Raw genomic sequence first — 25332 nt, forward strand, 5'->3', positions numbered from 1 at the left:
TCCATCCCCCCTCCGACTTAGAACGTGCACAAACTTTTCCCAGCTCATGCCTTGATTGATTATGTGGGAGTGAAGTGGAGTTTTAGAGTGGAAATAATAGATCGTTATTTGGAACACACGCATTTCATGTGTGTACCGTTTCTACAGTAATCTGTGTAAATACATTGTTAAAACAGAAACTTTTTCATATTTTAGTAATAAATGTTACAAAATGTAGGCATAAACTATAGAATGTGTAAAGCCGAGTTCCAAAGATCAAATAAACACTTTCACAAAAGCTTTAAGATCTATACAACAGTGTCCATGGCGTAGCGTGCTAAGATTTGCCTCTCAGAGCGCAGTAGCTTTGCTGTGCCTCACAGACATGATTTCAATTCCCCGCCGGGAATAAAGTGTTACTTCTTTTTTTCTTTTTAACCTCAAACAGACATAAAATTTATAAATTAGTATGCACTGTCAGTTAATGAGATCGTTATATTTTCATGTGGGATGCTTCTTTTAAAATATTTTTTTAACAATTGAGACTGCAATTAACATGAACAACTGTCCTTATAACTTATTTTTTTCAAGATCCATAACACACAGACAGACAGAGCACTGCGTAATAGAGAGACAGACAGGCAGAGATATACAAACAAACAGGGAAGGCACATGTACTGAAAGAAAAATAAAGATCAACATGTGCGTTGTTCCTGCTGCACTGAATAAACTCACGTGCTCTAACATCACCACTCTCTAAGTAACAGCACAAGTACAGACACAAACCAAGTGCATGTGTGTACTGTTTAATATTAACAAAAAGAGCAGCTTACTACTGAAAACGGCAAATATAGGAGTGAGTGGGGATCGAACCGGGGACTCTTGATTACACTTGGTTTGTGTCTGTACTTGTGCTGTTACTTAGAGAGTCAGATCGGTGAGGCAATAAACATGCGCTCCACTCAATCTTGCTGTGACAATATATATATATAGATATATATAGTATAGAAGGCAACAGCCTGGACACAGACAGGCAGACACGTTGCAGTCCATCACCACACGTTTATTATACATTTCACACTATATACAAAAGTCACTGTGCACCACACCAACAAACCCTCACCGTCTCTCAAAGTCCCGGCTCCTTCACTAGCCGTCTCTCTTCTCCTCACAAACACTCAGGGCCTCTCCTTGCCGCCTGAAACACAAAGTCCGACACCCCTAATGTTCCACGACACTGTATTCCCCTGCGGGGTTCGGTGCACGCCGCCCCTGCGGCACGTGGGTGAGCTCGCCTGCTGTGCCGGGCCTTCCACAGACAATTTCTTGAATGCCAGGTGCAGCATCCTGCTGACTACGCTACTGTAGAAGGCAACAGCCCAGACACAGACAGGCAGACACGTTGCAGTCCATCACCACACGTTTATTATACATTTCACACTATATACAAAAGTCACTGTGCACCACACCAACAAACCCCCACCGTCTCTCAAAGTCCCGGCTCCTTCACTAGCCGTCTCTCTTCTCCTCACAAACACTCAGGGCCTCTCCTTGCCGCCTCCTCTGACCTCGTCCACCTCCTCACCCGACTCCAGCCTTGATTGTCGGGAGGCGGACCCTTTTATAGGCAGCTAATTGAGGGCCGCACCCGGCCACCTGCCACAATAGATATATGATACAAATCCAAATCCTATTATGTGATATCATCTACTGTTGAATTATATTTTTATTTTTATACTGTATTGAGGATTATTTCTGTTATGTTCTTTTAATAGTTCTATCATATTGTATTGAGGATTACCTCTGTTCTGTTCTGTGTATTGTACTGTATTGTATCGACCCCCTTATTTTGACACCAACTGCACACCCAACCTACCTGGCTAGGGGTCTCTCTTTGAACCGCCTTTCCCGAAGTTTCTTCCATTTTTCCCTACTAGATTTTTTTGGGAGTTTTTCCTTGTTTTCGTAGAGAGAGTCAAGGCTGGGGGGCTGTCAAGAGGCAGGGCCTGTTAAAGCCCATTTCGGCACTTCTTGTGTGATTTTGGGCTATACAAACATAAATTGTATTGTATTGTATATATCATTTTATATTATATATGTTACCGGCAATGTATGACAGGTGGGTATTGTATAGAATGCCTAGGTAATATATCCATCCATTACCCAACCCGCTATATCCTAACTACAGGGTCACGGGGGTCTGCTGGAGCCAATCCCAGCTAACACAGGGCACAAGGCAGGAAACAAACCCCAGGCAGGGCGCCTAAGTAATATAGAATGCCAAAAATTGGACGTCAAAGTATGAAACGATTAATTTTTCACACATTTCCTAGGCATTCTGTGCAATGCCAAAAGACAAACCGGCAAAGTATAAAATACTCCCGCTAATGCGAAAAAGCAATGAAGTGCAATTCAAAATGCCATTCAAGCCTTCCTTGTTGCAACAAGTAGGTTCATTTTTTTCTCTTATTTTTTTCAGTAAGAAAGTTCTGTATTTTATTTTATTTTATTTTTTTTTTTCATTTATGTAATTTTTAATGAAGGCCTTTTCATGACTCTGTTTTCAAATTTTTTGTACAACAGACATCCATCCATCCTTCCATTTTCCATCCCGCTGAATCCGAACACAGGGTCATGGGGGTCTGCTGGAGCCAATCCCAGCCAACACAGGATGCAAGGCTGGAAACAAACCCTGGGCAGATCACACACCCACACACCAAGCACACACTAGGGACAATATAGAATCGCCAATGCACCTAACCTGCATGTCTTTGGACTGTGGGAGGAAACCCACGCAGACACGGGGAGAACATGCAAACTCCACGCAGGGAGGACCACTGCGCCATCGTGCCAACCTAATCATCTTTAATAAAATCCCTGTGTGCGTCCAGGTGCCCATGTGTGTGTGTCTTCTGGTGAAGTGCGCATGCGCGGGGCACTGTGCGATGCGCGATATTACTGTCAGAGAAAGTTACAGGCGTTTTACGGAAATACAAACCAGTATTACTGCGTGAGGAAATTAAAGGTACACAATAAAGTGACGCATATTACAGCCACATACAAGCCAGTATTACTGTCAGAGGAGATTAAAGGCATATTACTGACGCGCACGCCTGTATTACCGCCAGAGAAAATTAAAGGTATATTACTGACATACAAGACAGTATTACTGTCACAGAAAATTAAAGACACACAATACATGGCGGCAGCCCACGAAGAACGGTCAGCTCAGCAAGTAAACATCAACAAAAGAAAGGCTGAAAGAAAGAAAAATACGACCAACAAAAAGAATGAGGTCAAAGTCCCTTGCCATTTAATATAGACTGTTCCTACTAATGTTTATGCACTACTGTTCTAGCGCCCATTATTGTAACGGGCTAAATGACTAGTATTAAAATAATTCGGATATTTCATACTTTGCCCATAAACGCCAGGAATTCTATTTATTGCCTAGGCATTCTATACAATGCCCGCGTTTCATACGTTGCCAGTAACATATATAATTTTTGTGTATATTCAATGATGCTTTTATGTTTATGTTCTAACATTATTTTTTTCTTTTGATACTCCATCTTTTTTAACTAAAATTTAATTATTGTGTAGTATGCTGGGCTCAGAGGCAGAAATAGGCCCAATAAGAATAAATTCAATTGAACTGAATTGAATTCTTCCCTTTGGCTTGATGGATAAGTTTCAAGTCCCAATGGCCTTTTTAATGCACAAAGTAAAGATTTATTTTAAGCAAATTGATAGAAGCTTCTGTTTAAAATAAAAAAAAAAAACATTCATTAGAAAACTTTTCTGTTTTCCAAAATGTCATTTTAGTCAAATATATGCTAATATCTGTCTTCACTAAACCAAAGGATGAATATGAAATATAATACAAAAGACTCTCACTAGAAAAAGAGGCAGCACAGAAGACAATTAAATCAGACCTGTGGTTGATTTTTGCTTGGCTGTGATTATGTGTTGAGCTAACAAACTCAGGTTTTTTATTACCCAGAATGCCATTTCTACTTTTATTTTAACGGATGAACGAACTGGGAACATGACACCAGTGCCGCCTCCTACATACAGAGGAAACGCGTCTATATATTACTGTAATTTTCAAAAACTCTTTATAACTGCTGATGCAAAAAGCTATTATTAGTACAAAGTTTTGTTTGCCTTCTACAATAATAATTCCAACAGTAAATGTGTCCTATAAATGCTGCCAGTTACACAATCAATCTTTTCAGTCAGACAAGTTCACAGTTTAGCGTTCTGTACCTGCAAAGCATGTCCTCCTGGGTCTGCTATGGAATAACAGCAAAAATGTACCACTTTGTCAAACCTGATTGTCACTAAAACTTCTGCTTTTCTTTTAAGCAAAAGATAAAGGAGAGAAGAAGCTGTTTGGCTTTGCATTCACCCCACTGATGAGGGAGGACGGCACCACGCTGTCTGATGAAAGCCATGAACTTTATGTGTACAAGGTAATAATAAACTATCATAAGGTGTGGAGGAGGTGTGTGTGTGTGTGTGCGTGTGTGCGTGTGTGTGTGTGTGTGTGTGTGTTTGTGTTTGTGTGTGTGTTGGGGAGTGGGGGGGGGGGGGGCGGGGTAATTACTACAAAGTTCAGTTGATTTTCATATCAGTGCAGGCCTACAAAGGCTGATGTGAATTTAATTTCCATCTCTTATGATTATTGATAGAAAATGTAAAAAGGAGAGGGAAACCATGCAGGTAAACCCTGCCCACTCTAGGCACGTAATGAAATAAATTCTTTAACAAAAGTCAATCAAAAATCAAGACAGAATTTATTCTAATAAGGAAATACAAACCGAAAAGAGAAGGAACAGAAACTTTGAAGAAATAAGAAAGCTAAACACAAAAAGGAGTAAGAATATCAATCCTCAAAAATGAAGGTCAGTGATTCAAAAACACAAAATCCAAAAATAACAGAGCCAGTCTGAAATTTAAAATCCTACAACAAACAACGGAACGAATAACTCAAAAAGTCAAAAACTAAAACACTAAAGCAGGGGTGTCAAACTCCGGGCCTGGTGGGCCGCAGTGGCTGCAGGTTTTCAGTCTAACCCTTCTCATAATCAGTGACCAGTTTTCACTGCTAATTACAGTGATCCCTCGCTATATCGCGCTTCGCCTTTCGCGGCTTCACTCTATCGCGGATTTTATATGTAAGCATATTTAAATATATATCACGGATTTTTTGCTGGTTCGCGGATTTCTGCGGACAATGGGTCTTTTAATTTCTGGTACATGCTTCCTCAGTTGGTTTGCCCAGTTGATTTCATACAAGGGACGCTATTGGCAGATGGCTGAGAAGCTACCCAACTTACTTTCTCTCTCCCTCTCTTGCGCTGACTTTCTCTGATCCTGACGTAGGGGGTGTGAGCAGGGGGGCTGTTCGCACACCTAGACGATACAGACGCTCGTCTAAAAATGCTGAAAGATTATCTTCACGTTGTTACCTTCTGTGCAGCTGCTTCGTGAAGCGACATGCTGCACGGTGTTTCGCATACTTAAAAGCTCGAAGGGCACCTATTGATTTTTGACTTTGCTTTTCTCTCTCTCTCTCTCTCTCTCTGCTCCTGACGGAGGGGGTGTGAGCTGCCGCCTTCAACAGCTTTGTACCTGCGGTGCTTTGCATACTTAAAAGCCAAACAGCCCTATTGATTTGTTTGCTTTCCTCTGTCTTTATGACAGTCTCTGCTCCTGACGCACACTCCTTTGAAGAGGAAGATATGTTTGCATTCTTTTAATTGTGAGACAGAACTGTAATCTCTGTCTTGTCATGGAGCACAGTTTAAACTTTTGAAAAAGAGACAAATGTTTGTTTGCAGTGTTTGAATAACGTTCCTGTCTCTCTACAACCTCCTGTGTTTCTGCGCAAATCTGTGACCCAAGCATGACAATATAAAAATAACCATATAAACATATGGTTTCTACTTCGCGGATTTTCTTATTTCGCGGATGGCTCTGGAACGCAACCCCCGAGATGGAGGAGGGATTACTGTAACTCCTTTTCCCTTCATTTTAATAGCCCTGTTTTTAAAGATTCAGTCCTCTGAGTTGATTATTTTCTTCATTAAATGACAGCCAAACAGAAATGAGACGTGAAACAAGCCAACAGATGACCAGCTAAACTGGGGCATCAAACTCCAACCAATTTCACTCCAATCACTTTCTTAATGAGAAGCCAATTCTTGTTGTTAATTAAACCCGTTATTTAATTCCATGGCTTTTTGCTGCTCTCATTTTGCCCCAGCAGACATTTCCAAAACTGTTCATTTTCTGTTTTTTCTAAGAACGCTGTCAAAATGTTTAGGTGACCTGAGAGATCAACCTTACAGAGACCTTCACCTTTTCTTTATTTTCAGAGATTGTGTGATGGGCACAGGTGAGCTGGTCAGGAGGTGGCTTGTTTTATGTGTCACTATTATTTGGCTGCTAATTAAGGAAAACAAAACATCAAAGGAGTCTGAGTCAAGTGAATTAAAATTAAGGCAACAGAAGTTAATTAGCAGCAATAACTGGTCACTAATTAAGAAGATGGTTAGAATGAAAACCTGCAGCCACTGCGGCCCTCCAGGACTGGAGTTCGACACCCGTGCACTAACAGTTCAAAGACCTCTAAACGATTCTAAACCATAAGACAAAAGTTTCAAAATTCAAAAAGAGAATAAAGACACAGAGGACACAAGCTGATAAAGCCACTCTGTGTGTATTTAATTGGCAGGCCACATGGGTAGAGAATAAGGGACCAGGAGACGACAGGAACGAGCCAGGAGGTCAATCAACCGAGTCATCGGCACCAAAATACAAAACAAAAAAAGTCATCAAAACATTCAAAGCAAAGTGTTAAGAGCCATAAAGATATCACTCGAATAAAGGATGAGGTTTGTTATAAGATCCATAATGTCTGTCAAGTAAGAAGCGAATATCCCTGACGATTAAATTATCTTCACAATGACGTCATGCATTGCGTGCTCCCCGCTGTCCTATCTTAGCATTGTAGTAGCAACCACAAACAAACAGACCACAAAATGGTGGCACTTGTAAAAAGCAACATGACATTGGAGGACAACAAAATCAAGAAGTAAAAATAATTTTGGTAGTACAAAATGAATATAAAAGGTAGAAGTAAATGACCACACTAAATAATATGCTAAAGAAGAATATTAAAATGAAGCTCAATTATGACACGGTGATTAATGGAGTGACACGCCAAAGCCCTTGGGTGCTGTCGAATGGCCTTATTACGGCACCTGAAGGCAGATACCTCATTGGGGTCTTATTACGACACGGAGCAAGACTTGAACAAATACAGAACATCAAATAAAATCAAATTGTAATTGAAATTGTAAACTGTAAAGCAGACAGAGGGACACACAAAACAAAGAAATCAAAAGGGCAAAATTTAAAAAATAAGTATAACATCTGTAAAAGAGGGGTGTCAGGGACCTCTGGAAATCCAACAATAACATTTATTTCTATAGCACATTTTCATGCAAATAATGTATCTCAAAGTGCTTTACATGATGAAGAAAGAGAAAAAAGACAAAATAAATAAGAATTAAAATAAGGGAACACTAATTAACATAAAATAAAAGTAAGGTCAGATGGCCAGCAAGGACAGAAAAAACAAAAAAACTCCAGACGGCTGGAGAAAAAGTAAAATCTGCAGGGGTTCCAGGCCACGAGACCACCCAGCCCCTTCTAGGCATTCTACCTAACATAAATGGTCAGTCCTCATTGTGTTCACGGTTCTCATGGAAGAACTTGATGATGACGGTCATGTGGACGTCTGGCCTTTATTTAATCCATCAATGTGGGAACATCACAGTGCTTTGATCAGGTGGTGGTGGCGCAGGTCGCCATCCCAGAAAACTGGAAAAAGAACAGAAGAGAAAGTAGGAATTAGTATGGATTTTGAATATGAATACCATGAATCCATCCATTATCCAACCTGCTATATCCTAACTACAGGGTCACGGGGGTCTGCTGGAGCCAATCCCAGCCAACACAGTGCGCAATGCAGGGAACAAACCCCAGGCAGGGTGCCAGCCCACCACAGTAAATACCATGAATAATAATGATAATTAATTGAATATACAGAGCATCAGGATTAAACTTAGATGAAGCTATGAGAAAGCCATGTTAAAGTAATGTGTTTTCAGCAGTTTTTTAAAGTGCTCCACCATATCAGCCTGGCTAATTCCTATTTGCAGGCTATTCCAGATTTTAGGTGCCTAACAGCAGAAGGCCGCCTCATCACTTCTTTTAAGTTTAGCTTTTGGAATTCTAAGCAGACACTCATTTGAAGATCTAAAGTTACGATTTGGAGTGTAAGGTGTACAGTAAGACATTCCGAACTATAAGATGGAGCGAGATTATTTAAGGCTTTGTAAACCATAAGCAGGATTTTAAAGTCAATTCTAAGTGACACAGGTAACCAATGAAGTGACATCAAAACTGGAAAGATGTGCTTGGATTTTCTTTCTTTCCTAGTTAAGATTCTAGCAGCTGCATTCTGCACTCATTGCAATCGATTGATATCTTTTTTGGGTAGTCCTGAGAGGAGAGCGTTGCAGTAATCTAGTCGACTGAAAACAAAAGCGTGGGTTAATTTCTCAGCATCTTGTAATGTTATAAGGGGTCTAACTTTTGCTATATTTCTTAAGTGGCAAAATGCTGTCCTAGTAATCTGATTAATATGTGATTTAAAATTCAGGTCAGAGTCAATAGCTACCCCTAAATTCTTTACCTCTGTCTTGACTTTTAATCCTAATGTATCCAGTTTATTTCTAATAACCTCATTACAGTAATCCCTCCTCCATCGCAGGGGTTGCATTCCAGAGCCACCCGCGAAATAAGAAAATCCGCGAAGTAGAAACCATATGTTTATATGGTTATTTTTATATATTTTAAGTCCTTATAAACTCTCCCACATGGTTTATAAATATTCCCTGTACAGTTATACAGCATAAACCCTTTATATTCTCTTAGTTATTAGGTAAGATTCGTTGAAATTATGTATGTAAACACAGTTTATATACTACTCACAAACATACGTATCGTATATCATTGAGGAGTTTTATTTAATACGTAATACAGTTTTAAACATATTGTAATTGAGTAGGTAATATAAAAATACGTGAAAAATCTGTAACATGTAAATGCTGTACATAAAACCAAAATGTTATTTTAAAGATACTGTAGAGCGTCTCCGATATCACATTTGTTACAGCCATTACGATAGACAGGCCACCGGCAATAAATACCAACAATGCAAGGAAAAAATTGTATAAAATGTGTGCACAGTTACAATAAACGTACATACATGTACTAAGTACGTAGAAAAATAGTTTTGGGTACTCACCAACTTGTCAAATAACGATGACATTTACTGCACTGTCACAGCTGTTCTAAAGGAGCCTCTTCAGGCGACTGTGTACCACCACCGTCGTCTTCTTCCACTGAAGGCGTACTAGGCAGTGTTTTGCGTGTAAGGAACTTCGTGATGGGCAGTTGCTGGCGCTGCTTTTTCATTTGTGTAAAGAGGTTCCTATACACTTCCGTGGTGCCATCAAGAGCATTTTTAAATTGCAAAGAACGAATCATTTGCAGGTCCCATTCTTCAACTGATGTCTGGAGATCTTTTGCCATTCGTAGAATGGTCGCGAGACGCTCAAGAATTAGCACAGCACCCAGGAGCTTAACCGCGTGCTCTGATTGGGTAGCTTCTCAGCCATCCGCCAATAGCGTCCCTTGTTTGAATTCAAATGCGTCCCTTGTTTGAATTCAAATGGGCTAATCAACTGAGGAAGCACACTTACTGTAGACCACAGACATCCGCGAAGCAGTGAAAAATCCGCGATATATATTCACATATGCTTACATTTAAAATCCGCGATGGAGTGAAGCCGTGAAAGACAAAGCGAGATATAGCGAGAGATCACTGTATATCCATTATTGCCAATCACTAAAGTTTCTGTTTTCTCTTTATTTAGTTTGAGAAAATTACTACTCATCCATTCAGAAACACAAGTAAGACATTGTGTCAGTGAATCAAGAGAGTCGGGGTCATCAGGCGCTAGTGTGTCATCAGCATAGCTGTGGTAGCTCACGTTATGCCCCAAGATAATCTGACCTAACGGAAGCATGTAAATCGAAAAGAGCAGCAGACCCAGGATAGAGCCTTGTAGAACACCATATAGAATATCATGGGTCTTTGAAGTATAATTACTACAACTTACAAAGAAGTTTCTACCTGCCAGGTAGGACTCAAAACAATTTAAGACACTGCCAGAGAGGCCCACCCATTGACTAAGGCGATTTCTAAGAATATTGTGGTCAATGGTATCGAATACAGCACTGAGATCTAAGAGGATGAGAACAGATAAATGGCCTCTGTCTGCATTTACCCGCAAATCATTTACTACTTTAACGAGTTCAGTTTCTGTGCTGTGATTTGTTCTGAAACCTGACTGAAACTTATCAAGAATAGCATGTTTATTGAGGTGATCGTTAAGCTGCATAATGATGGTCTTCTCTAGAATTTTACTTAAGAAAGGCAGGTTAGAAATAGGTCTAAAATTTTGAAAAGCAGAGGAGTCAAGATTATTTTTCTTGAGCAGGGGTTTAACTACAGCATTCTTAAGACAGTCTGGGAAGGGGTTTAGCTAACAGAAAGCCAAGTGCAGGAGTCACGATCAGATGAATCAGGATATGAGACTGTTGAATTCCAGTATTTATATTTATTTAATGTAAAAAAAATAGAAACAACAAACAAACATGCTGTAGATAAACCAATATGGCGGAAAGAATAGTCTGTCGTGAACAGGCAACCACTTCCAGTTGAGGGCCTGACCTCATTAAACTTTCTTGCAACACCTCTTATATAAAGGAAACAAGTCTCAAGATGTTTGCGGTGGAAGAATTTGTATATTTCACGTTTTGTGATGGAGAGCACAATACGGTAGATTTCTGCCAGAAATGCAGAAAGCCTAAGTTATTGCAAATAATAATTCTGGCATAATCATGCAGTTTTTCTTTCATAAAGTGCATTTTTAAACTATTATCCGCATGTCAGTCATTTACAGTGCGGCGAACAATGCTTTCGCTCTTTAGAGTGACATCCTTTTTCTATAGCAAATAATTAAAAAGCTCCATTTGACTGTCAGCTTCTGTTATGACTTCTACTTCCTATCTAAAATGTGCCATTAAACTGTGCCAAATACAAGTCTGGAAACGTAAAGTGTGTCATCATTGAAGCAAGAATAATGTACCGAGAAGCAAAATATAAGACAAAACACAAATATGTATCTTATATGAAAACTTCATTCCCTAAACTTTTTAAATCACATTTTCTCATGATGAAGGCATAGCCTGGCCTGGACCAACAACTAAATGCCACCTCCGGTGAAATCGGGAAAAATTGAACTGGACTGCATCTCTCATTCATCGGTCTCCCTCACTAAACATATTTTCATTTTTTTTTAAGTTGACCCCCAAAATATTTCAGCTGAAGATGATATACCCAGTGTCCAGACTGGGAATCTATGTGTGTGCATCTGTAGGCTTTGTAGTCTAAGGTATTGAGACAATAAAATGGGGCTGGTGGAGTATAGATATCATTTAGTTATTTTTCCCAAGTAGACCTCATTTTGAGACTTTCTTTAAGCTTATGTAGAGAGCTCTGTGATATTTAGGCCTATTTAGAACATTTACAGAAGTCCTTTAACAATGAATGCTTTCACAAAGCACTTAATGAGCCATGTTGTATTGTTTCATAAGTTAAGCATTTTATTCAATATTCAGTTCATAATGTGAAGGCTAGGGGGGCGCCACAGAGCCCCAAACCCCAAGCACGAACACATAAACACAGTCCTGGATTCAAACCAAAGGGGGTTTTATTACACAAGTACCTGGTACAATGATTAAATATTATATTTCTTTTCTTTCTCTCTCTCTCCATCTCTCTTCACTGCACTTCTACTTTTTTAGTTGAGTGTTGCCTTCTCCACTCCCAGCTCCAACTCACCTGGACAAGGCAGTGCAGTTCTTTTTATGTATGACCCAGGAGTACTTTGGGTATCAGGGCTTCACCCATTGAAAGCACTTCTGGGTCATACAGAATCCCCTAATAATAGGTAGTGTAACTCCCTGCAGCACCCCCAGGCGGTACCTTTGAACCCCAGCAGGGCTGCACTACTGGACTACAATTCCTAGCATTCCCTGAAGGTGTCAGAACAGGCACCAATATCCAGGATTGCTGCCATCTAGCGTATGGAGGGAGACAAAAGGCAGGAATTACTTCCCTCCTCTGTCCTCTCACATTATGGGTGTCTCGTCTATGTTCGGACCGGAAACCAACTCTGTTTCTGGTGGTCCCTCCATTATTCTAAACCGGCTGATCACAGAGACTTCTTTCCATTCCACTGGCCAATTCAATGTTTGTTCTGTCCTGGCCTGCTGTCCGGGTTGTAAACCAACCTTTTTCATGACTGAGGTGCCCGTCCATTTCCTACATTAAGAATTACTAACGAATGCTTTGGAATCACTTCGTTTTTTTGTTTTTTTTTTCTCCATCGCCTCCTGACTCTCCACTATGAGAAAACCCCCGCATATGACATATGGTTCGACTTGTCTTGATGTCTAGTCAAACAAATAATCAAGCTTTTTTGGGGTACCCCTCCTATTTTTATCCCTCTGGACCTTAAAATCTCATTTTTGTAGGCCATTTTTTGAACCTTATTTTGTTACACTCTCATGATGAAGGGTAAACTAATAGGTGTCTTTAGTAAAAATGATCAAAAAGATGTGAAGTTATGCATACCATGTTAACTGACCCCAGGGGTTCACCCCGTAATAATAAACGAGGAGTCAAAGTTACTCCTTTTCACAAAATATTCAGTAATATGGGCTTGTGAAGTGTTGTTTTACGCTCTTTCAAGTTTGCTGATCTTGAATGTGATCATATTGTTGATATTTGATTCTTTACCTGTGGTCCTAGCCCTCTAAGTGGCACTCCCCAAAGGTTAAACATGACAAATTTCAAACATAAGCAATGTGGGGTATCGGTTTAGACAATTTCAAGATCAACGATGATGTTATTTTTGATGTTTGATCCTTTACTAGGGATCTAGTCGTCTATTAACCAGTTTCAGAAGGTGAAAAATTGACAAATTTCGATCACAATTGAGAATATTTAGACTTTCAATATTTAAATTGTAGCACAGTTTAATATTTCAAATATTTAACGTAACTATTCTTGTTTATTATGTACTTCTACCTCATGAAGTAAACCATTACATTTCTTATGATTATCCCGAATTAGGGCAGCTTACGCTAATTCAGACTTTTTGTTTCTGGTAGCTGAGGTGGCGCAGTAGTGAAGCAGTGTACGCTGCTACCACATCAAACCTAACACTGACATAAACTCTGTGTGGAGTTTGCACCTTCTCCTTGTGCCTGCATGAGTTTTCCTTTCTGAAGTAAGGAAAGGTTCAGTAAATTTGAGATTTCACACCGACCCACTGTGAGTGTCAGTGTGTGCAATCAGTGGGCCCTGCGGTGGACTGGCGTCCTTTCCAGGGATCGTTCCTGCCTTGTGTCAGAGGGGAGGCCGAGATTAAGCAGATTTGAGAACATTCTGTCCTGCTTTTGGTTCTTCATTTTCTACAGTAATATACTGTATAATGCCTTTGTTTTCAGCAGGGGTCACATTTATATCCTGCTTCCTGGGGACTCCTGCCTTTCAAATGTAGTAGCCATGCTTAGTGCTGAATTGAAGTGTCCCCTTCATCTCAGTGATCAAAGTAAAATCTTTCACTGTGAAAATGATACATTGAGCTTTTTTCTTTAATGTTGATGGATTACGCTCTTCAAAAAGAATAGATGAAATAATATTAAAAAAAAAACACTAGGTTATCTTCGTGAAGCTTGTAGTAACTTTTTCTCTTTAGATTTATGATGTTTTTCCCAAAAGAGGAAGATCAAAACTATCGAAAATCTTGCCAAACACATTACTTATATTTTTTATCTTTGGTAATTGTATTCAATTGAAAATGTAAAGAATCAAAATACAAATTATGAGAATATACATAAGTCACCCTAATTGGGAGTGTTCATAAAAAATGCAATGTTTTACTTTGTGAGGCAGATGTACATAAGAAGCAAGAAAATTTGTGTCAGATATTGGAAATGTTAAAACGTCTGTTTCATTTTAAATGTATAAAGTTGAAATTTTCTTGACTGTAAATGAATTTTGTCATTTTTCAATGAGAGAGGGTGAAATAGATAAGAGGCCCTTAGAGGGCTAAAGAATCAAAAATTATATCGTATTCATAATCACTGACTTAAAATTTGTAATTTTTAACCTTTAGGAAGTAACTCTTAGAGGGCTAGGACTGTCGATAAAGAATAAGACATCAAAAATATCATATTTGTGATCAGCAGCCTTGAAATAGCTTAAAGTGATGCTCCACGTGCCATTTTTTCAAAGTTTTGTGAAAAGGAGTAACTTTGAAGCCTCGTCTCCCATTAGGGCAGCATTTCTCAACCTTTAAGTATTTGCAACCCATGTTTTCATAACAGTTTTAATCGCGCCCCCTAACGTTTTTTTTAAACCGTAATAAAATTTATTCCTATATATTTTGCTGCCGATACACCACTATAAGTTTAAAATTTCTCTACGAATAGTGAAATTACACCATATATGGTAACATTCACGCCCCCTTTTTTGTTACTTCACAGATTGAGAACTGCTGCATTAGGGGGTGAAACCTTGGTGTCGGTTGATGTCGCACGAACAGCTTCAACTCCTTCTGATTATTTTTGGAGGAGACACTTTTTGGCTTACTCTTTAACACAAGGGTATAATTTCCTCCACAAAATATGGTCAGAAATTACCCTGAAAATGAGGGTATTTAGGGTGAAGAGGGCCAAAAATTAGGTGTCGGAATACCCGAAAAGCTCAATGCCTTGCATAACTAGACACCAAGACAAGTCAAGCGGTATGTTGAATGTGGGTGTTTTCTTGTACTGGCGGGTCAGAACAAGCATTCCGAACTACTCCTTATGAAAACAATAAATTAAGAAAAGGAGACAAAATACTTAAAATAAATTATATAATATACTGTACAGCAAGAGAAAACACATATCTAACCATAAATGCAAACTCTAAAGCCTACATCCAAAATTCCCAAATACCAAGATGTAAATCAAGAACCAGGAAATTAATGAAAAACTTAAATTGTACTAAAAAAGAAGAAAGCAATAAAGGAAACCAAAAAACAAAGTTGTAAGTGCAAGCTGATACCATCAAAAAATGACAGTGGCAACGACACAGAAATAACCAACGTGGTGATTCCCATTGACAAAACAAAATATCGTTGAGATGGAGGTTAAAAAATGCTAAACTTTTAAATAACATTTCCAATCAAGAAATTAATGTCAGAAATGGATTCCCTATGTATAAAAAAATAACCCATAACATTTATGACATAATTTAAAAACAGAAACCCTTAACACGTACAACACATATTTAAAAAACACACAAGGAATCCTGAAAAGACTCTAGAAAATGTAAACGATGACAAATTGGCTTGCTATGATTGAGTGCGGTGGCTACGCTGTTATATCCAATGCTATCTGGGTGGGTTCAGATCTACTGCAAATCACAAATGGAATTCAAAAGGTAATGAATGGGGGATTTCTTTTTGAACAACAGCCTTTGGAATTTATATACCCTTTTATGTGGTTTACTTCATACCTGTCTAATCACGCTCAGATTGTTCATCTAAAAAACTCTCGATCACGATCCCTCCCAGTCACTAGTAGTGTTCCCCAGGGATGGGTGCTTGGCCCCTTACTGTTTTTAATATAGCTACTCCCTTTCGGTGGCATTTTTAAGAAATTTAGAATTGATTTTCACTTTTATCTAGACATATCTACAAAGTCCAACTCTGTCCTTCCTCCTTCCTATCTCAATGACTGTCAATTTGAGGTAAAATCTTGGTTTTCTTCTACTTTCCTCCAATAGCCATAAGACAGAGGTTCTCCTCATTGGCTCCAAGTCAGCTTTATCAAAATCTAATAGTTTTTCACATAATATTGATGGTACCTCAGTCTATCCCTCCCTTCAGGTTAAGAGTTTAGGGGTTATCTTTGATAGTACACTGTCTTTTGAATCCCATATCGATAATGTTACATGGTCATCTTTTTTTTTTATTGCATTTCACATCTGCGACCCTCCCTCACACTAAATAGCACCACCATCCTTACTCATGCATTGGTCACTTCCCTCATTTATTATTGTGATTATTTGGTCTCCCACATAAACTTCTCCATAAACTCCAGCTTGTTCAGAATTCAGCTGCCTGTATTATAACTCGGACCTCTTCTGTACAACACATTACCCCATCTCTTAAACAGCTTCATTGGCTTCTTGTAAAATTCTTCTACTTACCGTCAAAGCACTTCATATCCTTGCTCCATTTAACCTCTCTGACCTCCTATATGCTTATACACCTCGCCGCACTTTTAGGTCCTCTACTTCTGGTCTTCTCATCACCCCACACACACACACACTCCTGATCACCATGGGCTCCAGGGCATTTAGTCGTAGTGCTCCTCATCTCTGGAATTCACTACCACAAAACATTCGGGACACACGTTCTCCACCTATTTCCAAATCTCGTTTTAAGACTTATCTATTTAGATTAGCTTACACTACTGTACATGACCTTAGGCTGTATTCTTATTGCTGTATTTTCAGTTCCATAGATATCTAGATGTATATGTGTATGTGTACATGCATGTTTTTGTTGGTTTTATGATTGTATTATCTGTATGGTGTCCTTGGGTGTTTAGATAGGCGCCTTCAAATAAAATGTATTATCCATCCATCCATTTTCCAACCCGCTGAATCCGAACACAGGGTCACCGGGGTGTGCTGGAGCCAATCCCAGCCAACACAGGGCACAAGGCAGGAACCAATCCCGGGCAGGGTGCCAACCCACCGCAGAAATGTATTATTATTATTATTATTATCATTACTATTATACAATTCACAGAAATTTTGAACTGACACAGCTGAGCATTTGCTAAGACCTGTCTTCTTTTCTGTCTAGTGTGATGAAAATACTACTTTCAGCAATCACGCCCTCTACCTGGGCCTGCCATGCTGCAAGGATGACTTCAATGGCTGTCCCAACATTCCCTCCAGCCTTATCTTTCAGCGCAGTGCCAAAGAGACGCTTTGGATTTCTACACAGCTGTCGTCCACAAAGCTCACTCAGAATGGTGATTTTTTTCAGTTTTCTAGCCTGATTCTTCGGCATTTCAGTCTTTCTCTCGTGTTCCTCCATAAGCATTTAGTGACATGCACACTTCATTGGAAAACTCTACTACAAATCTATAGCGTATTCTTGGGTTCATATAGAACGCTAAAGCTATTTCGGTTGAGGCAGGAACTCCTCAGTATTGTAGAAGATAAGGTGTTTTCAGTTCATATCTCAGCTTGGCTGCCTGTTTCTCAACTTAATGGGGAAAGTTGTGAGAACATGGGTAGGACGTGTTAATTCTCCACTTAATCTCTCTAATGTTTGAGTCAGACTCATGACACAAGAGCTGAGATTTGCCAAGTATTTGGTTTCTCACTTAAACATCAAGCATCTCTTTAGTATCTGTCATATCTGGATAACTGCCCACCAGTTTTGCTTTGGTCACAACTAAACAACTCTAAACACAATTGGACAATTAAAGACCACCCAGCTTCTATTCACTTTAAATTTGAATGTAGGGGAAGTTGTTCTCGGTTTTAATGATACGTGCACCTTCCCCTACCACTCGGCTCTGAGCAGCTTTTCCCCATACAGTTGGAATCATTCTAGACCTTCGGGGCATCAAAACATTGCAACTTAGAGTGTTCCTGTAGAGATTTTTAAAGCTGTCACGAGAAGAAGGCCTCAAAAACTTTTGAACACAGCCTTTTAGCGTGTTCTTCCATCAGGAGTTCCAGCAGCTTTTAAAGTATCCCTGCAGTGCCACTGGCTCTTTGAAAACTGAGTCCCCCACTGCTTGCCCATTTATGTGGAGTAAAACTTATAGAAGAGCTTTGACTTTTAAGAGGAATTGTAGAATTTTTCATAACCATGTCATAGACGTTAGCTCGACTGAAATATTCACACACTAGAAGGGAATTCTGGGTAAAAAAAAAAAAAAAAAAAAATCACATCTCTGTACATCATTGTGTCTGATGACTTGACAACAGATTTTGAATTATTGTTTTCATTGTTTCATTCTAGTTGATCTTTTGGCTCTCCTGAAGTGGAAGGCTCATCCTGATCGAGTGATGGATATTTTGGGCAGACTAAGACACGTCAGTGGAGAAGAAATAGTAAAAGTAGGAAATTCTTTTATGGCTATCATCGCTCATTCGACAGATTTTAAAATGTCATTTTTTTAAACATGATTTCTGTTATTTAAGGAATGCAAGCTGGAATATTAGTAAATATAAAAATAACACTTTGAATGATTTCCACCGTTTCTATCACTGTCCATGATGGTGAACTAGATGTCACAAAGAACCAGACTTCATGTTATGGTCTGTGGCACTTTTTTAAACATTGCACAAATTTGTGTGTTGTCTTTGATTGTAGGTTCTCTGCACAAAATATGGATATGACTCTTCTTGGTGCTGAAAATCAATACATCCATATTCCTGCTGAAGAACCCTAACTTCTACATCTGCACACTTTTGTTTTCTTTGCACTCATTTACTTTTCCTAAATGGATCCATTGTACAGTGCTCTGATTGTAGAGAAGCCCAATCAAGATAGATACTTGAATCTGATTGGCATTTGCTCGTATAGGATATATTACAATATGCAATAAATATATATATATATATATTTAAAAAGGTACAAAAGACAAAATAAAAGGTTGGAGCACTGTCCAGGTGAAACCTCACTTAATAACAAAGAGACTTTTTAAAGTAATGAAAGAAAAGAACTTAAGCCAACGTGGCCACAGCCACATTCAGATGCAGTTACCATCTATTGCTTTGTCACTTCTGAGCAGGACGTCCGACTCTTTCAGTCACCGGCCCATAGATGGACGCCACATCCTGTTGACAGTCAATTTACTTACTCTGTACTTCCAGAAGGAGTGGTACATCCCTGGATGTGGGGGAAGTGCTGTCACTTTTTAAAGACCACAGAGGAGAGTGGAGAAAGGGCTAACAACTGTGCTCTCTCCTGGTACGGGGTGGTATTATGGTATTGCTTACCTTTGCAGAGCCCTAAAGGTGTCTCCTAAGTGCTCATATCCGACAATATATACACTATATATAATATATATATATGTGTGTGAATGTGTTTGTATGTGTATGTATGCACAGCAATAAAGACAAAAGTGAGAATATGAAGAGCTGGGGTCCAGGATGGTGGTAACCCAATTTAATTTTGCCACTACACTGGAATTAATGGAGAAAGAGTTACATCTGCTCTTCAAGGCAGAGGGCAGATCTGGAGGAAGCTCTATTGCCCTCAGATCTCTTCCCCATGCCAGCCCAAAATCAGTCTCTATCAGAGACTTGTTCACATGTGATATATACTGTATGTATTAATTATCCAAAGGAAGCGAGAAGTCCACAGTAGCAGTTGGGTGTAGCAAGCAAACAAATATATTCGCTTGAGTGCAAGAAAAACAGCCAATACCGTCTTTAGCACCACAATAACAGAAACTAGTAGTGTTAGGTAGCACAGGAGCTCTGTCAGCTGAGAATTACTGTATATCTCTCTGGACACAGTTCCATTTATATTATTCCAAGCAAAAGGGGCGGGGCTTTGAGGGTGGGGTCACACACCTTCACTGGGATTCTTCCAGTAGCTGCAAGTGGAAGAGAAAAAACAGTTAGCGATATCACCTCCCCTCACTCTGGTGTGGTACTGCTTGTCTTGACATACTTGGACATGTGTGACATATATAAATGTGGTTGAGTGTATAAAAAAAGATTTTCACTGTATAATATACTGTAAATGAGCGGGTGAATGCACAGAGGAAGATAACTAAGTTAATGGCATGAGTTTGATGAACTAAGATACTAGGGTGTTGTACCGTGTTAGCCATTATGAATGTAGAGAAAAGCCAAGCAAAATGACACCTTTTATTGGCTAACTAAAAAGATTACAATATGCAAGCTTTCAAGGCAACTCAGGCCCCTTCTTCAGGCAAGTTGTAATACAGAAACTGGAGTTCCCTGTGTTTATATACACACTCTAGGACAAGAAACAACATTGGTAAATCTTTAAATGAGAAATTTTAAATGTAAAAAATTAATAGATTCATTCAGGCTAGGGTTAATTTAACAAGAGAGAAAAGAACAATGTATGGTCAAGATCTCTGGATAAGATAACTGTCCAACAAAGTCTTTTGAAGTTTGTAATGAGTTTTTTCAAACCAATGTGGATCTGTAGACAGGTTGTCTGTCATTCTGAGAGATGTAAACAATCCTCATATCTGGCCGTAAAACTCTTGTCTTTATTCAATCCATGTTGTAAAGTATTAAATTTTAGCATGAGTTTAACTTCCCATTCTTTTCTCTCTTGCTGTGTTTTGAAGTTGCCCATAAGCACTGTGACTTTAAAGTCCTTCTCACAGTGTCCATGGCTGTTGAAGTGGGCCGCTACAGGAACATTTGTGTTGCCATGTTTAATGTGGAACCTGTGTAAATTCATTCTCTGGCGGAGTGTTTGTCCAGTTTCTCCCACATAGAGTGCAGTGTCAGGACATTTCATGCAGAAAATTAAGTAGACTACATTAGATGATCTGCAGGAAAATGATCCCTTTATGTGATGTTCAAGTTGTCAGTGTGGTATAACTATACGGTCTGTATCATAGATGTGGGCACATGTTTTGCATCTTTTCTGTAGGCACGGAGATGTGCCATTTTCTGTTGGTTCACTTAGGGAGCAACAGTTGTTGAAGGTTTGGTGGTTGTCTGTATGCCAGGAGGGGAGGTTCAGGAAATACATTTTTCACTGTTTGGTCATTGTTTAGTATTGGCTGAAGTTCTTTTATAATTTTTCGAAGTGTTTCAAGATGTTTTATGAACTAAGATGAAAGTGTGACATCAGTCACTGTTAATGCTAATGTCTATTAGAACTGTAAATTATTTTGACTTCTTATATTTTACCAGTTATGTTTTAGTAACTCTCAGTCTATCCATCAATATGTACTTTTCAAAGTTTAAAACTTTTGTAGTTTGCATTTTTTCATTAATTTTCTTTCTTCTAGTTCTTGCAGGACATTTTAGACACTCTGTTTTCCATTTTGGATGACAACACAGACAAATATGGACCTCTAGTGTTCCAGTCATTGGTAAGCTGACAGTAAGATTTTATTTTAAATATGCGTCATTTACTGTAAATAGACACATGGAGGGCAAGCACATCAGCAAAACAAAATCACTGACTCTGCATTTCTGATGATTTCAATAGTTTGTAGGAGCTCGGGCTTTTTACAGCATGGGCTTACACAGCTAGTATATAAATATATATATATATATATATATATATATATATATATATATATATATATATATATATATACACACACACACACACATACTATATATACACTGAGGCTAACATTGTTTTCCAGTGGTCACTGCATGTGTGGACTTAACATTCCATATGGAATACATACAGTATTTCTGTACTGTGGTTTGTGTTGCAGGTGTTTATCATAAATCTTCTCCGGGACAGTAAGTACTATCACTTTAGACCTGTCATGGACACTTACATCCTGAAGCATTTTGCAGGCGCACTGGCTTACAAGTGAGTATTAGCAACTTTAAGGGTCCTCCTTTCCGTTTCTATAGCATTACAAGTGACGGATTACTTTTGTTTGAATATATACTGTCGATAATTGTTATGCCATGACCTCTTGTTTCCAAGACAATGAATGATGTGTAGCTGTTGCAAATCAATGAAGCCCCCCCTTGGTGACTCAGTGTTGCTTCTATTTTGAATTAATCAGCATGAGTTTCCCACTTTGTAGCTTCATGATGACTTTTTAAGATGTAGAGCGGTAAACTCTACATTGTATTTTAGTCATTTTACAGCTAAAACCCTTTTTGTTTTGCAATATACTGTATGTATACAAAATGAAACTTGTTATTTTGCTTGTTCTAACTCAGTCCTTGCTTGAGTGGATCTCTGCTATTTCTGTTCAAGCGGTGAATTTTAAACACAAATAAGAATTCCAGTATGGAATTATGTAATAGTGTATCTCATATGTTCATGAACGATAATATTGATATGTGGATGTTAATTCAGAAATGTTTTTCTATAACAATCCAATTCAATGATAATTTCTGCATCTATTAACGTTATTCTGGATTGCTTGAAAGTCATTTGTGTTTTGTGTTAGGCATAATTATAGCTAAAGATAATTTATGTTTACCATTAAAAAATGTCATTAATATTTATGTGATGCCTACAGAGAGCTGATCCGCTGTTTGAAGTGGTACATGGACCGCTCAGCTGAAGTAATTCGACAGGACCACATCCAGGAGGCCATGAGGGTACGTGTCTTGCACATAACTTGCTGAAGATCTGGTGCTACAAGTCCAGATTTAGATGTGCTCAACACCTACACACATTCTCAAACCTGCTTAGTACAATTTAGAGTTACTGCATTAAGAGACGATCCTGGCAGCACTTGGCATAAGGCAGAAAACCAAGAATGTTAGTTAATCACAGAGGCCAAAATTACAAAGAGCCACAGCCCTTTTGGACCTGCCAATATGTGTTTGGGGATGCGGAAAGAAAACTCCACCGGGACTTTGACCAGACACAAAATTGGAATCCAAGATGCTGCATTTGTGTGGCAAAAGCTCTGAAAGTGTGACGTCATGTTGTGACGAGTCGGACCCGCTAAGCTGAAACAGGCCAATCACTACCTCTCACTTTCCCGACTTTAAGGCGGCTGATAAAAGGATGGGCCAATATCATTCCCTGAAGCACACCGCCATTTGTCCCTTATATTCAATATGAATAGTATATGAAAAAGTTATAAAGAAATACGAGGGATGTTCGTAAAGTTTCAGCGCCTTTATATTTTCTTTGGAAACAGTGAAGGCGGGAGGAGTAGCAATTGGTCATGTGACTGGGGAACTTGCATCACAAAGGAAGGTGACTATGTAGAAAAGTGATTTTACAAAAAGTGCGGAAACTTTTTGAACGTCCCTCGTATATTATACAAAAAGGAAAGACAAGAAGATGAAAAAACAGAAACAATCCCTTTCCTCCCCCCACCAACACACAATACCTCTAAACATGTCAATAAAAATATATACGGTAGAAAAATCACAGCCTCAGCCCCCTTCCGAAGTTCACACACTAGTCCAGAGTTCAAGTCGACAGTTCATAGAGGTGAGTGAATTGTAGATGCTGGCAGACCCAAAAAAGTTGAAATCTTGAATGATTCACAGTCGTAATGGAATTCAGGATTCACGTTCCTGGGGACGATCGCTGACCTTTGCCTAGCTAGGCAGGTCTTCTGAAGCTGCAGAACCTTTTCCCATGGCCAAAGCAGGTACTGGTCAGTTAGTTAGATTTTTTGTGTCTTTTTTCCTCGATGGCTGTTCTCCTTCTGCTTTGGAAAAATGGTGTGATTTATGCAGATTCCATCTATAAAAAACAAAAAATAAATAGATGTCCCGCCTTCAGGGGTGTCGCTGTCAATCACCTGACTATTCCTACACAGGATGTATGGGTTATCTTATTGCCCGCACAAGTAGACCAGACAGTGCTGCAGTGTTGCCCTGTTTAGCACTACTATTACTAACCAAACATGACTAATTTAGAATAAATTCATATTGGTATGTCAGCTGTCATGATGAGAGCTGATATTTGGGGTATTTAATAGCCTTTTCCTATAGCGGAAGAGATTTTGTGTACAGTTGTTAGGGTCGCGTCCCATGTTTCTGGAGGAGTGGTCTCCAGGGTCGTGACTTTGAGTTCATCAGCAGATACGGTAAAAGGTCAGAGGTTGCACTGAGCTTTATCCAACCTACGGATAAATCCTTAAAAAACCTTATACAGTAATCCCTCCTCCATCGCGGGGGTTGCGTTCCAGAGCCACCCGCGAAATAAGAAAATCCGCGAAGTAGAAACCATATGTTTATATGGTTATTTTTATATTGGCATGCTTGAGTCACAGATTTGCGCAGAAACACAGGAGGTTGTAGAGAGACAGGAACTTTATTCAAACACTGCAAACAAACATTTGTCTCTTTTTCAAAAGTTTAAACTGTGCTCCATGACAAAACAGAGATGACAGTTCTGTCTCACAATTAAAAGAATGCAAACATATCTTCCTCTTCAAAGGAGTGCGCATCAGGAGCACAGACTGTCAGAAACAGAGAGGAAAGCAAACAAATCAATAGGGCTGTTTGGCTTTTAAGTATGCGAAGCACCGCCGGTACAAAGCTGTTGAAGGCGGCAGCTCACACCCCCTCCGTCAGGAGCAGGGAGAGAGAGAGAGAGAAAAACAAACAGTCAAAAATCAATACGTGCCCTTTGAGCTTTTAAGTATGCAAAGCACCGTGCAGCATGTCGCTTCACGAAGCAGCTGCACACAGAAGGTAGCAACGTGAAGATAATCTTTCAGCATTTTTAGACGAGCGTCCGTATCGTCTAGGTGTGCGAACAGCCCCCCTGCTCACACCCCCTACGTCAGGATCACAGAAAGCGCAAGAGAGAGTGAGAGAAAAGTAAGTTGGGTAGCTTCTCAGCCATCTGCCAATAGCGTCCCTTGTATGAAATCAACTGGGCAAACCAACTGAGGAAGCATGTACCAGAAATTAAAAGACCCATTGTCCGCAGAAATCCGCGAACCAGCAAAAAATCCGCAATATATATTTAAATATGCTTACATATAAAATCCGCGATAGAGTGAAGCCACAAAAGGCGAAGCGCGATATAGCGAGGGATCACTGTATTTACTTTTACGATTGATTTACTGTATGTGTCTTCCCTATTTTTCAACTTCTTGCCTCAATTTTGGCTGTGATTTTTACCTCTCATCTGGGTTCTAGTTGTTATTTTTATTTTATTTGTTTTGTTTAGCCTTTTGCACTCATCTCCCGGTTATACTCAAAAAAATTAGTTATCTGGTTCCTGTCAAATCAGGACATCAGCAGGTTGAAAATTAAACCCAATACTTTTAAGCAGTGCTCTGATGGTAACAGTTATTACCAAATAAATGAACCAGCGGTGAATACTTAATGAAGTTGGACATCATTACCAGAGAAATAAAAGTGAGGTTTGCTTC

The 25332-nt window shown here is 39.2% G+C and overlaps 1 protein-coding gene across 8 annotated transcripts in view; it reads left to right on the forward strand.

Moving 5' to 3' along the window:
- The window catches only part of dock3 (dedicator of cytokinesis 3), a 970442-nt gene that overhangs the window by 806862 nt on the left and 138248 nt on the right, over positions 1-25332 (forward strand). For all 8 annotated transcript variants that reach the window (XM_051921401.1, XM_051921404.1, XM_051921402.1 and 5 more), the window contains 6 exons: positions 4348-4454; positions 17121-17292; positions 18297-18394; positions 21289-21372; positions 21730-21830; positions 22498-22579. In XM_051921401.1, the coding sequence (XP_051777361.1) occupies positions 4348-4454; positions 17121-17292; positions 18297-18394; positions 21289-21372; positions 21730-21830; positions 22498-22579 (644 nt within the window). The remainder of the gene's footprint in view (positions 1-4347; positions 4455-17120; positions 17293-18296; positions 18395-21288; positions 21373-21729; positions 21831-22497; positions 22580-25332) is intronic.

This window comes from Erpetoichthys calabaricus, chromosome 18 (genome assembly GCF_900747795.2).
Source record: "Erpetoichthys calabaricus chromosome 18, fErpCal1.3, whole genome shotgun sequence".
In the NCBI taxonomy this organism is placed as follows: Eukaryota; Metazoa; Chordata; class Cladistia; order Polypteriformes; family Polypteridae; genus Erpetoichthys; species Erpetoichthys calabaricus.